Source organism: Plasmodium berghei (genome assembly GCF_900002375.2).
Source record: "Plasmodium berghei ANKA genome assembly, chromosome: 6".
In the NCBI taxonomy this organism is placed as follows: Eukaryota; Apicomplexa; class Aconoidasida; order Haemosporida; family Plasmodiidae; genus Plasmodium; species Plasmodium berghei.
The window spans coordinates 601,445-619,676 of NC_036164.2; the positions used below are offsets into that span (position 1 = coordinate 601,445).

At 22.1% G+C, this 18,232-nt stretch overlaps 6 protein-coding genes across 6 annotated transcripts; 5 read left to right on the forward strand and 1 right to left on the reverse strand.

The window, feature by feature from the left end:
• Positions 1–348: 348 nt before the first annotated feature.
• PBANKA_0614200 (conserved Plasmodium protein, unknown function) lies at positions 349–3,043 on the forward strand (the record flags this gene model as incomplete). The annotated part of the gene is made up of 10 exons (XM_034563780.1): positions 349–383; positions 511–731; positions 866–1,008; positions 1,220–1,335; positions 1,475–1,645; positions 1,728–1,821; positions 1,906–2,112; positions 2,252–2,382; positions 2,538–2,637; positions 2,846–3,043. The coding sequence occupies 10 exons, from the start codon at positions 349–351 to the stop codon at positions 3,041–3,043; spliced, it is 1,416 nt and encodes a 471-aa protein (XP_034420642.1).
• A 445-nt stretch (positions 3,044–3,488) lies between these two features.
• On the forward strand, positions 3,489–5,201 carry PBANKA_0614300 (cysteine desulfurase; the record flags this gene model as incomplete). Its single annotated transcript, XM_034563781.1, has 2 exons — positions 3,489–3,764; positions 3,879–5,201. The coding sequence occupies 2 exons, from the start codon at positions 3,489–3,491 to the stop codon at positions 5,199–5,201; spliced, it is 1,599 nt and encodes a 532-aa protein (XP_034420643.1).
• Positions 5,202–5,834: 633 nt separating this feature from the next.
• PBANKA_0614400 (conserved Plasmodium protein, unknown function) lies at positions 5,835–8,933 on the forward strand (the record flags this gene model as incomplete). Its single annotated transcript, XM_034563782.1, has 1 exon — positions 5,835–8,933. One exon carries the CDS (start codon positions 5,835–5,837, stop codon positions 8,931–8,933), a length of 3,099 nt encoding a protein of 1,032 aa, XP_034420644.1.
• Positions 8,934–9,818: 885 nt separating this feature from the next.
• Positions 9,819–11,054, reverse strand: PBANKA_0614500 (eukaryotic translation initiation factor 3 subunit I, putative; the record flags this gene model as incomplete). Its single annotated transcript, XM_034563783.1, has 3 exons — positions 9,819–10,666; positions 10,774–10,819; positions 10,965–11,054. 3 exons carry the CDS (start codon positions 11,052–11,054, stop codon positions 9,819–9,821), a joined length of 984 nt encoding a protein of 327 aa, XP_034420645.1.
• Positions 11,055–13,605: 2,551 nt separating this feature from the next.
• Positions 13,606–14,592, forward strand: PBANKA_0614600 (drug/metabolite transporter DMT2; the record flags this gene model as incomplete). The annotated part of the gene is made up of 1 exon (XM_034563784.1): positions 13,606–14,592. The coding sequence occupies one exon, from the start codon at positions 13,606–13,608 to the stop codon at positions 14,590–14,592; it is 987 nt and encodes a 328-aa protein (XP_034420646.1).
• Positions 14,593–15,657: 1,065 nt separating this feature from the next.
• PBANKA_0614700 (conserved Plasmodium membrane protein, unknown function) lies at positions 15,658–17,923 on the forward strand (the record flags this gene model as incomplete). The annotated part of the gene is made up of 14 exons (XM_034563785.1): positions 15,658–15,660; positions 15,793–15,954; positions 16,043–16,092; positions 16,180–16,229; positions 16,315–16,357; positions 16,485–16,521; positions 16,610–16,669; positions 16,746–16,832; positions 16,964–17,020; positions 17,126–17,158; positions 17,271–17,402; positions 17,505–17,558; positions 17,659–17,715; positions 17,849–17,923. 14 exons carry the CDS (start codon positions 15,658–15,660, stop codon positions 17,921–17,923), a joined length of 900 nt encoding a protein of 299 aa, XP_034420647.1.
• Between the last annotated feature and the right edge of the window lie 309 nt (positions 17,924–18,232).

Here is an 18,232-nt window from a genome sequence, read left to right on the forward strand (position 1 = left end):
TTATTGTTCCATTATTCCTGTGACAATTTTATTGTTTTATTTATTTTAATTTTTTTTTTACTTCCTTTTAAAAACTTAAATTTTAAAATATTTTTATTCCGTTAAATACCTATACGGTATAAGCAGAATTTCCTAATATATTCAACTAAAAAATAAGAAAAACATTATCATCGTTTATTCTATTATTTGTATTGCGTTGGATATATATTATAGCATATATTTTATGCAACGAAAAAAAATTTTTTTTTTTGCATGTGTATTTGTGTGTATAATTTGTTTTCTCCTTTTTTTCATTTATTATTTTTCATAATGTATGGGCTTTTAATTTTTAAATAATTCACTTTTATTATGAGTAGGATCTTGGGCGCCACTAGAAATATATGGTTAAAAATGAACAAACAATAATAAAAAATACGAGATATAACAAGCTTGATTTTGCATTTGAATATATGCCTATATTATTATCGTTATTCATTTCTATATATACATTAATTTATCTTATTTGTACAGTTTGGTAGGTGGGGGCACTGACTCCCTATGTTTAAGTTACTACTTACAAAAAAGGAAGGTTAATATAAAATTATTAGCAATTAAAAAAAAATGCAGGTTAATAAATACTCGTTATTATAAATCGAATATAATCGAAGGGGGTATGTATTACTCCTTTACTTTAAATAATAAATTTGATTTGTTTTTTTCACTCATAAAGGATTTAAATATGGAACCACAAAGTAATATTTTATATAATAATTCAAATGAATATATTTATGTCAATATTATAAGTTCATATAATAATGTGTGCAGCTATCCTTTCGAAAATGTATATATTGAGCTAGCTATTTTTTTTTTGTCTTTTCCACTACAGTTATCGAAAGAAACAAGTATTCCAACAATATTTCCTACTTAAGTGAAAATGGGAAATTTTATAAAATTAATAAATATTTATTTAGAATATTTTTCTTTATTCTAAAAGACTATTTTTTTCGTAGCTCTATAAACGTAGAAAAGGTAAACTAAAAAAGGTGAAATAATTGAGATTATTTTATTTTGATCTGCATATTTTCGTAATCATTAAATTGCCTAAATGCGCATTCCCTCGATTTTTACAGATAGTTATTTTGTAATATCTTTTATTTTGTACTTTCTTTTATTTTGTAATATCTTTTATTTTATACTTTCTTTTATTTTGTCTGTTTACCTTTTTATGCCATCCGTGTAGAATGAACGATTAAGCACATTTCTTTTAAAAAATGTCGACAAAAAATTGTGTGAAAATTTGATAACCCCATATTTGTATTACTACTTTGGCTATTCTTCAGAACATATTTTAATGAAGTAGGAAAAAAATAAATAAACTACGACCCATAAAAATAAATGGAAGTATATTAATATCTACATATGTGTAAAGATATATGTTTTATCGTTTATGAGTTGGGCTATTTCGTAATTATTTGGATTTATTTTTTTGTTATAGTTCCTACTTCCCTGATTTTGTGAAATCTGTACATAAAAATAAATCGATTTTAAAAGCGATTATTTCTTCTAATAATAATCACAAAAATAATAAACCTAGTAAAAATTCAAATGGTTCTTTAAAAAATAAAATAATATTTAGATTTAAAGATGGAAATGTGTCCTTAACAAAGTATGAAAATTTGAGACAAAAAAATAACTCATACAAAATATTTATCACTACCAAATTTTGTATTTTTTTTTTTTTTTTATAGCAAACTTAGAGAGTACCTAGACCAATGTGACAATATGCAATGGATTGAAAATACAAGAAATTTTAAAATTGAACAAAAAGGGAAAAGAATTAAGGTACTTTATATTTTTAATACCCTAGCTCGGAATATGCAATTACATATATATATTTTTTTTTATCATCTATATACAATATTTCAGATTAATATTGGACGGGAATCAATAAAATGTAGCGAAATAATTTTTTGTCTTAATCCTTTTGAATTGAGAAATTTATTAAAAAAAAAAAATATAAAAATTAAGAACAAAAATATTATGATAAAATATTTATTCAGATTTTCTTCAAAAAACCTTATAATAACAAATGTTTGTTACAAAAATAATGTGCTCCCCTTTTCGCACACCTTGGTAAATTTATAGGCGTAAATAAATCGAGTATATAAAATTAATGTGCATAAATATTTTTTGTATTATAAATTTATTTTTTCTCTCATTTTTTTATTTCAAAAAAAAAAAATCAATATTTTCTTATTTTTCCTATCCATAGGAATCGTTACTTTTATTTAAAAAAAGTTCAGAAAACAAATTAATTTCGTTGTCATATGATAATAATATATTTCCACAATTCACACAAAATCAAACATGTATAGAAAACTTACATCAAAAATTGGAAACCAGGTATGAAATGAAAAAGGCTATTTCAATTATATCTATAGTGTCTATAAATATTTTGATGTGTAATAACTACTACTTGTTTTAGCATACTTATTCTAGAATCGTATATTTGAGGCTTAACCATTTTTCTCTTTTTTTTTTTTTTTTTTTTTTTAAAGACTTCGCTTTACGGCTTCAGAACAAGATAATGAAAAATTAAAACTTCAAATTTTTTCATTTCTTAAAAATGTGTTAAAGATTAAAGAAACCCCAGATTTGGTAAAAAAAAAAAGTAAAAAAATATGTCCCAATATGTTACCTAAAATTAAGCCTACTGCTTTTCCTTTATTAAATAATTAAAATAAATCAACTTAGCATTTTAGAGAAAATCAGAAATTGTAAGAATTAGAGAATTAGTCTATTTTTCATTCATTTTGTTTACATTTTTTTTTTTTTTTTTTTTTTTTTTTTTTTTTGACTATTATAGGTCATAAGCGAGCCACACATTGTATTCCATTTTGATGAAATGGCCGATAAAAATTTCAAAAAATTAATTCGAAAAAAAAACAATAAAATAAAAATATTTTGGGATTTTGCCTTTTTCAAGAATATGGAGTTTTGTTTAAGCAGAACAAAAAAATTTTGTGACGATTTGGAGAAAGAAATATATAAAAACAGGACGTAAAAAATGCATATATGTATTTAAAAAAAATAATAAGCAAAATATGGAGAATGCTCAGAATAGGGTGTTGAAATATTTTTTAAATTAATTTTTATGTTTTTCATAATTTGGGCTATTATTTTATTTATATTTTTTTACCTTCCTTATAGTATAGTATTAACTAGTATAATTATTTGTCATCAACCAATGTACCTTTTTGCATTCATGTTTTTTTTCTATATAGTTATATATCAATCTTATTTAAATAAAAAAAAATATATATGAATTGAATAATACCGAAAATGCATAATTTTTTTGCCATACAATAATGCTCATTCTGTGCATATTAGTAAAAATGCATTTATAAATACATGCATGTATGTATTATATATATATATTAATCATATATTTGTTGAAATAACTATTTTTGAATTTATCAGTTCACATACTCACACAAATTTGTGGGAATATGAATAATGAGTCTATATGTATACTTTTATTGTTATTTGTAAAAATAACTAGTTATTATTCTTATTATATTTCTCCCTTAAAAAAAAATATATACACACGTACAATTTATAAAGGACATATATTAAAGCTAAAAAATGATAAACCTGAAATTGATAATAATATAATAAATTATTTTAAAAATATAAGATCAGATTATCCATTTTTTCAACAAAACAATTCTCCGATTTATTTTGACAATGCAGCCACAACACATAAACCTAAATCTGTAATAGAAGTAAGTCTTTCTATAAAAAAAAAAAAAAATAATAATATAAAAAAAAATAACAATTTGTCAAGATATATTCATGTGAATTTTTATATAATATATACTCTCATTTTCTTTTCACAGAAAATCAAAAACTTTTATTATTATAATAACTCAAACATACATCGAGGAATATACAAAATAAGTCGAAATGCAACAGATAATTATGAACATGTAAGAAATATTGTGCAAAAATATATAAATTGTGATAGTTCAGATGAGATTATTTTTACAAGTGGTGCGACATATGGAATAAATATGGTATGCAATATTATAATGGATAAAATTATAAAAAATGAAAATGATGAAATATATATAAGTTATTTAGAACACAATTCCAATATTATTCCATGGCAAGAAAATATACGAAATAAAAAAAAAGGAAAATTAAAATATATACCATTGAAAAAAAATGGATATATAAATATAAAAAAATTTGTAGAAAAAATAAATGATAATACTAAAATCGTTTCTATTAACCATGTTTCAAATGTGTTAGGAAATATCCAAAATATAAATTTAATTATTAAAAAAATTAAAAAAAAAAATCCAAATATAATCGTGATAATAGATGCAGCACAAAGCTTTCCCCATTTAAAATATGATATTAAAAAAATGAAATTAAAAAATGAAGACCCAGACATATTAGTTACATCTGGGCATAAATTTTGTGCTCCATTTGGTAGTGGTTTTGTTTATATCAAAAAAAAACTTACCCATACATCTAAAACGAACCCATTTTTATATGGAAGTAATATAATAACCGATGTAAATAAATATAGATCTAAATTTGTGTCTTCACCCTACATCTTTGAAACCGGAACTCAAAATATTTCAGCAATATTAGCAATGGGTGAAGCAATCAAATATTTACAAAAAATAAATGATGAAGGAAATGCTTACAAATATGAAATGTATTTATATGATCTGTTTCTATTTTATTTGCGCAGTTTTTTGACGAATCATTTGGTTGAGCTTCCATATATCCCTGAACCGAATACCCCCATTAAGCCAGACAAAATGCGCACAACAATGCAAGTAAGAAATAGCAAAGTAGATGATAAATATTTCCATTCAGAAATTCAAAACCAAGACAATGATTATCTTAAAATTTTTGTTCATAATACTAGGAAAGATAATAAAAAGAAAATTGCAATATTGCCATTATGGTCTCTAAATTTCACTTCCTTTGATTTGGTTACATTTTTAGATTTCAAAAATATTTGTATAAGATCAGGACACCACTGTGCATCTTTATTACATAATAATTTTTTTAATATAAATGAATCATCAAGGATATCTATAATGTTTTATAATACGCCAGAAGAAGTGCAATACTTAGCGGAGCAAATTTCAGCTACGACTCACATGTTGCACAGCATGCGTAGAAATGGAAAAGCTGTTTAGAAAATTAGTGTCATTTTTTTAATTCTTATAATTTATTTTTTCAGTTTTACATAAAACATGCATTTAGTAATCATTTGTGTGTGCTCATACGGATGCATATTTATATAATATAAATTATTTATATTTTTATATTTTCATGTTTTAATAAATTTTTTATTTTGTTCACTAGTTTGCACATATCACTATTTTATTTTATATTTTATAACATAACATTCTATTTTTTGTTTTATTTATGTTTTTTTGTGAAAAATAAAACTTTCAAATTTTTTTTATTTTAACAACACCATACAATGAATTATACTTTCCACATAATTCTCATATTATTTTGTATATAATTTAAAAATATATATCTATATGCATATAAATATTAATTATTATTATAAATAAAATTAAAATGCCAATTTAAAAATTTGGGAATACAATATATATACCTATAAGTATAGGAAAATATAATATTGAAACATTTCATAAGCAGGTTAGCTTTATAGATACGAAATAATTGAAAAAAATATTTCTATAAATGTTACAAGTTTAAAGGATGGGCTTATAACTATATAATATTTTCTATATTGTGAATATCATTATTTTATATTTCGTCCATGTATTTTTGCTTTGCATGGAGAATCATATATTATGAACATTACAAAAAACAACTTAAAAACTTTTAATCTATTAAAAAAAAATGAAAGAAATGTAAATTTGTTTAAACATAAAAACAATTTTTACCTAAAACATAAAGAATTGATCAAAGCGTGTGAAAATCAAACAAATAAAGAGAGCATAATTTTAAAAAGTTATTTATTTAAAAAGGAAAAAGCTTATTTAAATGAAAAAGATATTGGAAAAATTCTGAACAAAGTTATAAAAAAAAAAATAAAAAATGAATATGTATGGAATAGCATACAAAATCTACTTTTTAAATTTCATTTAAAGCATATAGAAGAAAATAATGGTAATGAGATTAATGGACACAATAAAAATGTAATTCCAACTAATAACCAACCATCATTTTTTTATTATAATCAAAAATTTGATCATATAAATGTATATTTGTTATCTATAGCCATTAAAACATTAAATAAAAGAAATGCATGTATGTTTAATTTTCTTTTCTCATATTTGCAACATTTCAATGCATCCATAGAACCACGGCATTTTATTCACATATTTCATGTCTTAGTCAAAAATACATATAGAAATTTAATAAATAAATCAAAGGGAAATAGTGACAATTTAAAATATGATAAATGTACACATTTGGAAAAAGAAAATGATACAAATAATTACATGAAAACTATCAGGGAAATATATCGAGATAAAATTATATGTTCAGAAAAAAATTTAATAGAATTACTAACTAAATATTGTATTGTAAATATAAACTATTTTTCCTATAATGATATAGGTTTGATATGTGAATCTCTTTGTTATTTTTCCATAAAGAATAACCCATTTTCTGAATATTGGAATGATTTTCTTTTTTATATATTCGATTTAAATATAAAAGGAAAGGGAGAAAATGGTAAAATCCATATTATAGAAAGCTCAACACAATGTGAAAAATTATGTACAGGCAATATTTTTTTAAAAAATTATGAACATTCAGAAATATTTTTAGAAAAAAAAAAGTTAGCATCAAATTTTTATATGGATGATAAATATGTTGAATTAAATGGAAAGAATGTGTTAAGTATACTTAAATATGTTTATAATTATCATAATATATTTCCTGATATTATATATATAGGGACAAAATTGAAGCATATCTTATTAAAAAATAATCTAGATATCACATTACACGAATATTCAGAAATTTTATACTATTTGAACTGTTTAAATGAATTGGACTTAACATTCTTGAAGGAAAAAACAAATTTCTATCAATATGAATTAGAATCCGAACTGTTAAGCACATATGATATAGAATGTTTATTAAAAATAAGTCAGATATATTTCTCTTATTTTGTTGATATACCCTTTTTAGTTATTTTTTTGAACAATGTGCATAAAATATCCACAGAAAACAGTTTGGTATTATTAAAATTGATGTTAAAATATTATGAGTACAATGTATATGATCACAAAATATCAGCACAAAGGATCAAACTTAATAATACATTATATTCTAATATAATGTATGGCAATATATCAAGTTACTATTATCAAAAAACGAGGACATATTTTATGGATCATATAGCATTAAACAATACACATTTTGATTATTCATCTCATGAAATTGCTCAAAATGAATATAATGATGTTGCAAATAATAATTATAAAATAAATAAAATAAAATTTATTGAGGAAAATTTATATGATGAAAGAAACAGTTTTCGTGATAACTCAGTAATTAATAATTCATATGAAAGCCAAAATTGCGCACAAAATTTAATTGATCCCAATACATATAGCGATAAAAATAATAAACTAACAAATAAATTATTAAAAGGGGGAAGAAAAAAAAGAAAAGTATGCAAAAATCATGATCAAGATGACTTTTATAGTAACAACAATTTGATATGGAGTCTTTTTTTATCCTTATATTCAACATGCTCTGAAATGATAAATACATTTTCACACAAAGAAATATTTTTTTTATGTGATATATTAAATAAAGAAAATTTTGTTCATTATGGTGTTATTAAAGGAATATCCAATAAAGTTAGTGAAGATTTGAACAAGTGGAAATTGGATAATTCACATGAAAGCAAAAATTACATTGACAAATATTATGCTGATTACCTTGTTTTTGTTGGTTCATTTATTTATGATCATAATAATGGAGAAAATATTATAGACTTTTTACTGAATATTTTTTTAAATAGTAACAATGATAAAAAAAATTCTGTTCAATCAAGACTTTATTATTATTACGCCTTTTATTTGCTAAACTTGAAAATAGCGAACAAAAAAACAGCATCAATTGAACATTTAAATTTGTTGATAAAAAATGTCACTCTATTTAATTATTCCGACTTATATAATCATATTTTGATATATTTTTTAAAAAGTTGTAAAAATAATTATAAATATATTATAAAGAACAAAAAATTAAATTTCAATGAAAAAAAAAAAAAAATACAAAAAAAAAATGGTCAACCATCCTCTAAAGATATTGTAATAAATAATTTGTTAAATAATATCTATTATTCAAATGTTTGTATTTTTAATATAAAAGGTTTTAATATAGAGCTCCTTAAAATATTTTTATATTTGTGGAATATCAATCAAACTCGACCAGGCAGACGATGTCTTGATTTTATAGTTACACTAAATAAATTTTATGACGATATAAGTGTAAGAACATATATTTGCTCATATAATATAATTAATATGTTAAGTCGCTATGTTCATTTATTACATATTAAAAATGCGGGGAACAAAAAAAAAACAGCACCAAATTATATTTTCTATCTCAACGATCAAATAAAAGGAGCCATACTTCGTTTTAACTTAGAAAATGCTTTCTCATTATTTAATAAAGAAAAAAAAGACAAAAATAATTGTTTAGAAAAAAATGTTTTTTTGCAAGATAACTATTCTGATAAAATTGAAAAAATAAAAAATAGCGAAAACTATATATTGAATGATTATAAGCATAAAAAAAACATTGTAACGAAAAAGGAGATAAAAAACGCAAAGCCAGCCAAGTATTTCAAAAATTGTAAAAAAGGTCAGCCAGTTGACCATTTTCTATCGATGTATGTAAATGAATGTTTGAAACCTCAATAGCCAATTAAATTATTATAAGCCCACATGAACATATCCATGTGCATACACATTAATTTTTTATTTTGATATTTTTTTTTATAATTAATTTGAAACACATTTTCAATAGAATACCCACATATATATAAGTCACCAAATCCGTAATATTTGTATTTTCTACTAAATCATAAAAAATTTGAACAAGATAACCAAAAAAATATTTATGCCCAGCATGGAATAAATACTTTAATTAATTTTTTTTAATATTATATTTTTTTTTTAAAAGTTAAAAATGAAAAATGTATATATGTAATATATACACATATGTTATACGCAAACAGCGTAAACATTAAACACATATATAATTAAAAATGTACAAATTAAAATTGTATCAATACTTATAATATACACACATATATGCATATATATATATGCATATATGTGTGTGTAATATTAGGATTCAAAAAAAAGCATATAATGTGGAAGCATAAATAAATATATATAATATATATAAAAACAAATTTATAATTTTCATAAAATATTGTTTCTCCATATATATATATATTTTTTTTTTTTTTAAATACTTTTTTCATTTTAAACAAATTTAGCTAGCTTTTTCGTTTATTTGGCTATTTTTTTTTATTTAATTTTTTCGGTTTGGCTACTTTCTATAGGTTATAACAAGCTTTATTTAAAGCTAGCTTTTTATGTGATGGATATATTTACATTATTTTGAAATAATTGACAGCTTATGCACTATTAATTTTTTCATGGGGAAACAACATATACACACATGTATGTATATATATATATATATATATATATATATAATCCAATTTGGGTTCCGTTTTTAGTTTGTTTCTCTTTTCAATTATCCATTATTTTATCCTATTTTATACAAAAAAAAAATTAATCATACTTTCCTATAAAATAGTCTTGATCAAAATGGTAAATTCTAGCAAAACCGTCTTCTCCTCCCGAAACAAAGCCATCACCATGTGGTAAAAATTTAATTGAATGGACTGTACCGAAATGTCCCTTAATACTTCCCAATTCATTGGCATGTATAATATCATAAAGTAAAGTTTGAAACTTACCCTCTCCAGTAGCAGTAGTAGTGACATGTTCTGCGGCTTGTCCACCAGCTAAAATGATATGGTTTTTTGAATTGTTTTCACTTCGAAATAATGGAGATATATCACAAGTATTTAAAGGTCGATCTGCTTTATATTCATTAATAATATCAAAATTAACTGCATCTCTTAAAATAGCAGTTCCATCAGTTGAAGATGATAGCATAATCATTCTATCCTTATCAAATGATAAATTTGTAACTTCTTTTGTATGTGCTTGGAATTTTCGAATTTGATGTCCATCTTCTGAGTTCCATATTACTATTTCACCATTTTCATGAGCAGATAAAATTAATTTATCAAAAAAACACCATCTTACTTGTATACATCGACTTTCGTGTTCTTGTTTCCATATTAATGTATCACTTTTTAAATCATACAATTTTATAAATCTTTTATGATCTGCTTTTAATCTATCAATTGCAGCAATTATTCGATTTTGGTTTAATGGATCTCTGTTAAATTCGACAAAACGTACAGGTCCTGATTCGTCGATTACTTTTAAAGTCTCTCCAGTATATACATCAAATATATATATTTTATTTGCTGCTGACGAGCATACCACCCTTTTGCTATCAAATGTGACATCCGAATTATATACAGCTCCACTACATTCATAAAGGCCTAACAAAGTGAATATAAAAATATGTAATGGATATATGAAAACTCTAAATATATTGAGTATAAAAATACGCAAAAAATATAGTAGTATAATTGTGAAATGATCTAACCTATTTGATTTCCATCAGCTAAGTTCCACAAAATGAATTTTTTATCCTGTATAAAAATAAAAAAAATAAGGTGTTTATGGATATACAAATAAAATAGTAAGGATAACAAACAAACATATATTAGTGAGCCCATAAAATATATCCATATATAGGAAGCGAAATGGGAATTCTATGTATTAATTTTATCTAACCCTTCCTGTAGTAAATAATAAATCTCCATCACAGTTTGTATTTACATGAGTTAATGGACGATTGTGACCACATAAATACTTTCTCTTCATTTTTATAATGATTAATTTTAATCTCGTAAAAATATGTTATTTCTATATTATTACTTATTTATGTTTATATTTATTTTGGGATTTTTTTTCCGATTTTCCTTTCTCTTTGGTTAAATAAACAAATTTGTATTTTGTATATGCTTAAATTTTTACTATTGTTTTATTTTATTGTTTTAATTTTTTTTCTTCCCTTCTGTTTCATGCCAGTAGTTTTAATGTTATTTATTTTCCTACTTTACCTTTTTTTTTTTTAAATATTTTTTTTATTTAAACTAGTTCAATAAATGGGGTGTTACAATGATAGGAATTATTATTTAGTAAAAGATAAAAGAGGAAATATGAATAAAATAAACAGCGCTACGACGGTATATAGCATATGTATATATTATATATAATATAGTATATATATAATGCCAGCAATGGGGTTAAGCAATTATTTTATATAAGGCCAATTTATTACTTGTATTTCCGTGTATATTTCATATAATATTTTACTTTTTTTAACCCCGTATCATTTTTGCTGCATATATTATATAGGGAAAAATGGAAGGCAAAAAAAAATAATATTATAAATTATATTTATGGAAAATCGATAAAGCCAGTATTATTATATATAGAAAAGGTATAAGATTTAATTTGTTAGATATAAAGATTGAAAAATGAATAATAAAAATAAATTATTAACTATGCCTAAATGTAGTGTTATAGATTTTGTTCGCTCTCATCTATTTTGTGAATATACTGCATATTATATGAAAATATCTCAATAATATTTGTGCCTTTTTATATTTATTAGGGAATTTTATAGTTTACCCTCAAGAACACAGTACAAAAATTAATTGTTCAATAAGTATAATATAACCTTATATACAAATATGTATGAATAAATGTATCTATATTTCGCTATATCTTTCATTTACTATATATTTTATTTCGCTATATTTTTTATACCAGCCAATGGCCCTTTTGCTTTATAATTCCATGTGCATTTTATTAAGCCCAAATTTTTCATAATGAAAAAAAAACATTTTGTTATTTTTAAAAATTTATTATTAGTATTATTAATAAAGCTTCTTCTATCAATTCAAATTAGTCAATATTATTTTGATATATATATTTTTTTCTTTTTATTATTCTTTTGGTTATTATACTATTCATATGCCGATTAAAGAGAAAAAGTAAAATGTTCATAAGCCTTGTAATAATAAATATATTTTACTAATTAATTTATTATATATATTTATTAAAGCCTTTAATTTTACAATTTCATAAAACCTTATAAAAATAATATATTGCTACTATTTATAAACCCAGCAATATTTTTCATATTTCAAGATATAATTATCTATCAAAGTGGTTTAGCTTTCTAAAAAAAAATTATGTAAATTGTTTAATTACAAAATAAGTTTCTTATTATTTATGTATTTAATATGGCTTAAAAAAACAATTAACACAATTCTTACGTAATGGCTATTTAAAAAATCCATATAATTATATACATAAATAATTTAAATTTACAGCTAATGTTGCATATATTTTATTGAGATATTTTATAAACCCATACATATACACATGTGTATACATTTTTTTATTAATGTAATTATAAAAAATATATATGTATATATATTTAGTACTCTCATATACATCAATATTGTTTTATTACCATCATTTCTATATTGCTTTATATATATTTTTATGTTAATATTTTTCAAAGTTATCACATCATTATATAAGCTCTATAGTTTTCCAATTCCATGTTTTTTTGGAAAAATATAAATTTTGAGTGCTTTTGTAATGGTCTATTGTTAAGCGTCCCGAAGAAAGTAGCTAAAATACAACAATGTGGTATTATATATTCATCCATATTTTTTTATTTGTTTTCAATATCATCTTTATAAGTATTTGAAATGCTTATTAGTATGAAATATGTTTTTCGTACCGTAAATAATATGTTTCACATTTCTACCCCCTACTTTAATACACAATTTTTTTTATTTTTTTTGTTTTTTTTGTTTTGTTATCTGTTAAAATATAATGTGAAACATATTCATGTTATTATGGTCTACTTATAATGGTAATGCTCTCGATAGTACTATTTTATAATCTCTCATTTTCATTTCTTTTATTTACTTCTCACAAAGCCATATTTGCAATGCGTTTTGTGCTTAGTTTATTTTATTCTTCTGTTTTTTTTCACAGCCATCTAAAAAAATAGTCAGAATCTTTACAGAAGAACACAATAATAATAGTAATAATAACAATAATAGTAATAATAACAATAATAGTAATAATAATAATAGTAATAATAATAATAATAGTAATAATAATAATAGTAATAATAATAATAATAATAGTAATAATAATAATAATAGTAATAATAATAATAATAATAATAATGCGCACATCCAACTTTTAACCAACGATGTGTATCATACAATAGTGGTTGTTTATTTACAAAAATATTTTAAATTCAAAAAAAACAAGTGAATGTATATGAATTAAAATATAGAAGAAAAACAGCATAACATTTCAATATATTTAGAAAGCAAAAATGAATAAATTTGCGGTGGAAGCAACATTATTGTTGTTTATTATAAGTTATTGTGTACAACCAATGTTAATAGATACTATAAAATATAATGGATGCGCAAATTCGAGCACATTTATATTTTTAATACCACATTACTTATCAATGGTTGTGGTTGGTTTCCTACCCACAAAATGTAAATTACAAGATTGTGAATGGAAAAAAATACTATTTATATCAATTATGGATTTAATAAATCAAGTTTTAAAAAAAGTTGGGCTAATATATTCAGGCTCAGCCTTATATGTTATTATAGATAGTTCTACATTAATTTTTACAGCAATGTGGAGAAAAATTATTTTAAAAAAAAAATTGTTAGTTTTTCAGTTAATTGGAATATTACTAATTACATTTGGAATAGCAATTAAATCAAATACTTTAAAAGTCGAAATACATGGCGAAGAAATTATTGGTTCAATATTAATTATATCAAGTAATATATTAACAGGTTTTATTTTTGTTTTAAATGAAAAATATATGCATAAAATGGATGGACCAAATATTGTTTGTTTAATGGGCATATTTTGCTCATCTGCTATATTTATATGGACATTTATATGGACAATACCCAATTTTGATAATTTAATATTAAAAAATATTATAAAAAATAATGGAAATATTAATATAATTATTATATCATTTATTTTCCTATTTTTATTTAATTTGATTACATCTTCAACTTTGTGGTATATAATGAAAACAAAAGGATCATTATATATTGGTATATTAAAAGGTCTTAAAGTTGTTATCATTTTTATGTTTAGTCATATATTTTTTTGTAAATATGACTCAAAACAATGCCTAAATTTGCATTCATCACTTTCTGTTGCGTTTTGTATGACTGGGGTAATTGTATATTCATATAACGATTATTTAATGAGTGTTAAAGATAAATTGACATTGCATAAAATGCAAAATGATCCAGATATCTTAATTAAGCCAAAGGTATGATGTTCAGAACAGTTTAAATTATTTTAATTACAGAGAAAGTTTAAATGTATATAGACTTTTTCAGATCACCAGTTTAAACCAATTAAGTTATGAAATAGTATAAAAATTTACTTATTTTTTCAAATGCACACACTTAAATACGCATATTAATATATACGCATCCTAGTATTGTACAGATTTATTAAATTATATTTTTACGAATGTTTTGTGAAACTATTTTTGTGTGATTCCTTTGCTTTTATACAGCATGTATATATAACACAAACTTAAATTATATAATTTGTCTCTATTTGAGCAATATATTTATGTTTTTAATTGTTTTTTTTTATTGAAAAATTTTTATACTAAGTGTATTCCTACTTTCAATTTGTGATAACAATTTTAAAGAGTATAAAATTAATTGTAATTTTTTTTTTTTTCATTTTTTAAAAAATTAAATATCTATTATCACTTCATGTGAATAATTCCCACACATGCTATAACACCTGAATATACAAATATGCATATAAAATATGTATGCTAATTTTTTTTTGAATTATTTAGTATCATAAAATAACTATGTTTTGCTTGACATTATGTATGTTAATTTTTTTTTTAATATTATTATCTTTAATTTTATAGTAAATAAATTGGTATATAAAAATATAATAAAAAATATTTCCATATATGGTGATGTTTTAAATGTATATTCAGTATACATACAAATTGTAAAAATAAAAAATTATTTTATTTAAAAAGTATAATATACAAGCTTTAATTATTTTATAAACAATTTTTCTATATTTCCTTGTAGACGTCCAGAATATCTTTATTTTTCTCATATGTTTATATAATTAATTTATTCTTTAATTTTTGCTATTCACGTTAGGAAAATACCAACGAAAATTAATATTAACAAAATAATTGTTACCATAGATCAAGCTCTTAAATCTGTGGTTAAATAGTCCATTTTTAATTAATAAAAATGGGAAATTGACAAAAAAATAATAATTTCCCGAAATAAGGAAAATAAAATATTCGAATAGGGTGATAAGCCCGAATTTTGAATTATCATAAAATTTAAAAATGGTAAAAACATGATTTATTGTAAATGTTATTTTAATTCTATAGCATAAATGCAAATGTGTATGATGACATATATACCTGTCTGTTTTTATTCACAAAAATACAATACTATTATTTATTTATTTTTTTTCATAGTTAAACGAATTGTTATCTATAAAAAAAAACCCAAAAGATGGGATGAATATGTTTTTGCACAATAAATGTGCATTAATAACCACAAAATTGTCTCATTTCATTTTTTACTTTCTCTATAATTTTCGAAATTTTTTAAATATTTCTCCACGCTCCGCAATAATAGTAAGAATAATAGCTAGCCAATAACTAAGACGAAATTAACTATGCTAATATATATTACATAAGTTTATGCATTTATCTTATTTTTTAGATTTTTCTTATTAGTTATATTATCATTTTATATTTCTTTTTTATGTGCTGGTATGATTAAATTGAACGAAAAAAAATATATATATATATATATATATATATATATATGAGCGTGGACATTTTTTTGTCTTTTTTTAGGCATAGCTGCTATGAATATATTAAGAAAATTATTCATGAGGATTTAATAGGTATTTTTACAACTGTTTCAAAAAACGTTTATCACATATTTCATATAGAATATTTTTTTTTACAATATTTTCATTTTTTTTTTAGATGATGAACTTGACCCATCTATACTAAACGAAATTGCTCCACAGTAATAAAAAAACAAATTAGAGACAGTTTTTTATATTATGTGTATATATTTGGAAAATGAACTTAGTATATAACTATTTTATATATTTTCCCATTTTTATTCCACATTTTTTTTTAAATTAACACAGGATATTTTTCTCCATATGTAGCCTTTTACTCATTACTGTATAATAAAAAAAAATACAAAAAAATATTTGCGTCTATTTTTTAATTCTTTATTTTTTCATTATTTTTACTTTAAAAAATTTTATAGTTTTTATACATTGGCCATTTATTAGCTTACATGAATCTAAAAAATGAAGACCCAATTTCGGTAAATATAAGAAAAGTGTGCATAAGCATCCATATTTATTATTATTATTATTATTTTGTAAAATAACTATTTATAGATACCAGTATCGACTTTAATCATTTTCTTTATCGTCCTTGGGTTTTGCATTTTGTATGGCGTTATTTTTAAATATAACAATTCCGCGGTATGAGACAAAAAAGGAAAAAAAAATATAGGGCAATATGAAGATATAGCTTTATAAGTATATATGTGTTTGTTAATGTATAATCATAAATAATTTTTATTTATATACAAAATTTTGTTGAATTTATTCAGAGTATGCTTCTTATTGGGGTCAATGGAATTTCTACCCTAATTTTTGTTATTTATAAGGTTAAAACAGGGCAAATCCGGATAAATTATATGCATTATATATATATATATATACATGTGTGTATATTTTTACTTCATATTTTACTAATTTTTATATTTTTACAGAACCAAGACATTTATTTTCCTTCATTAATATGTGTAATAAATAGTTAAAATAATATGAATAAATCCCCTATATATGTATATGCCTTTTAAAATTTAAGGATATAGTTGAATATATTTTTTCATATAATTTTGAATTTGTTTACAGTCAGGATATTACTTATATTATCATGTTAAACAATTGAATAAAATAAAATATATATATTATCACAAAGAAGAAAAATATCTAAAATTTCGTTTATGGGGTTACACAATAATATTTATTTCAACTTTATTTGTGGTAATTCAAAAAAAATATGAACAAATGAAAAAATTAATAAAAAGACAAAGAATAATTATTTCATTAAATCGAAAATTTTTTTTTTTTCATTCCCATTTTTAGAACTTTAATTGTATTGGAACTGAATTATTTTCTTTTCTTTTATTGGTGGCATTTGTAAGGGATTTCGAAAAAGAAAGTTAAACTCACAATCTATCATTTCACATATAAAAATATGCATTGATCATTTTTTTTTTTTTTTCCGATTATTTTGTAGGGTATATATTTCTATTCAGATTTTTGCCTTCATAAAGTGGAACTAACCTACGAGCCAGTAATACTTTATTTTCCTCATATATTCAAAACAAAGCATAGACCTTTCATCACCTACATTATATATTTGTTTATATAAGTTCATATTTTTAGTAAAACTTTATATTTCTTATTATTATTTTTAAAAAATGCAGATCGACACAAGGCTTCTACATGTACAAGCATCCTCGTTATATGCAAACAATGAAATCTTAGGACGAATAAATTGAACTATTCTAAAACCGCTCTGCTAAAATAATTCTCCGAAGTTTAAATCACAATACTTTCTTTAACTCATTCTTTATTTTTTTTGTTTTTTTTAATATATTTTTTTATCGTTCATTTTCCCATTTCCTCCTTATATTTTTTCTTTTTTAAATTGATTTTCGTGCTCATATTTTTTTTTATTATCTTAAATTTTTTTTTATAAATTCGTGCCTTTTATCGACGTAAAAATGATTTTTTAAATATATGAATAAAAGTATAATAATGTATATACATATATGATATATTTGCGCATGTTTGTAAAAAAAATAATG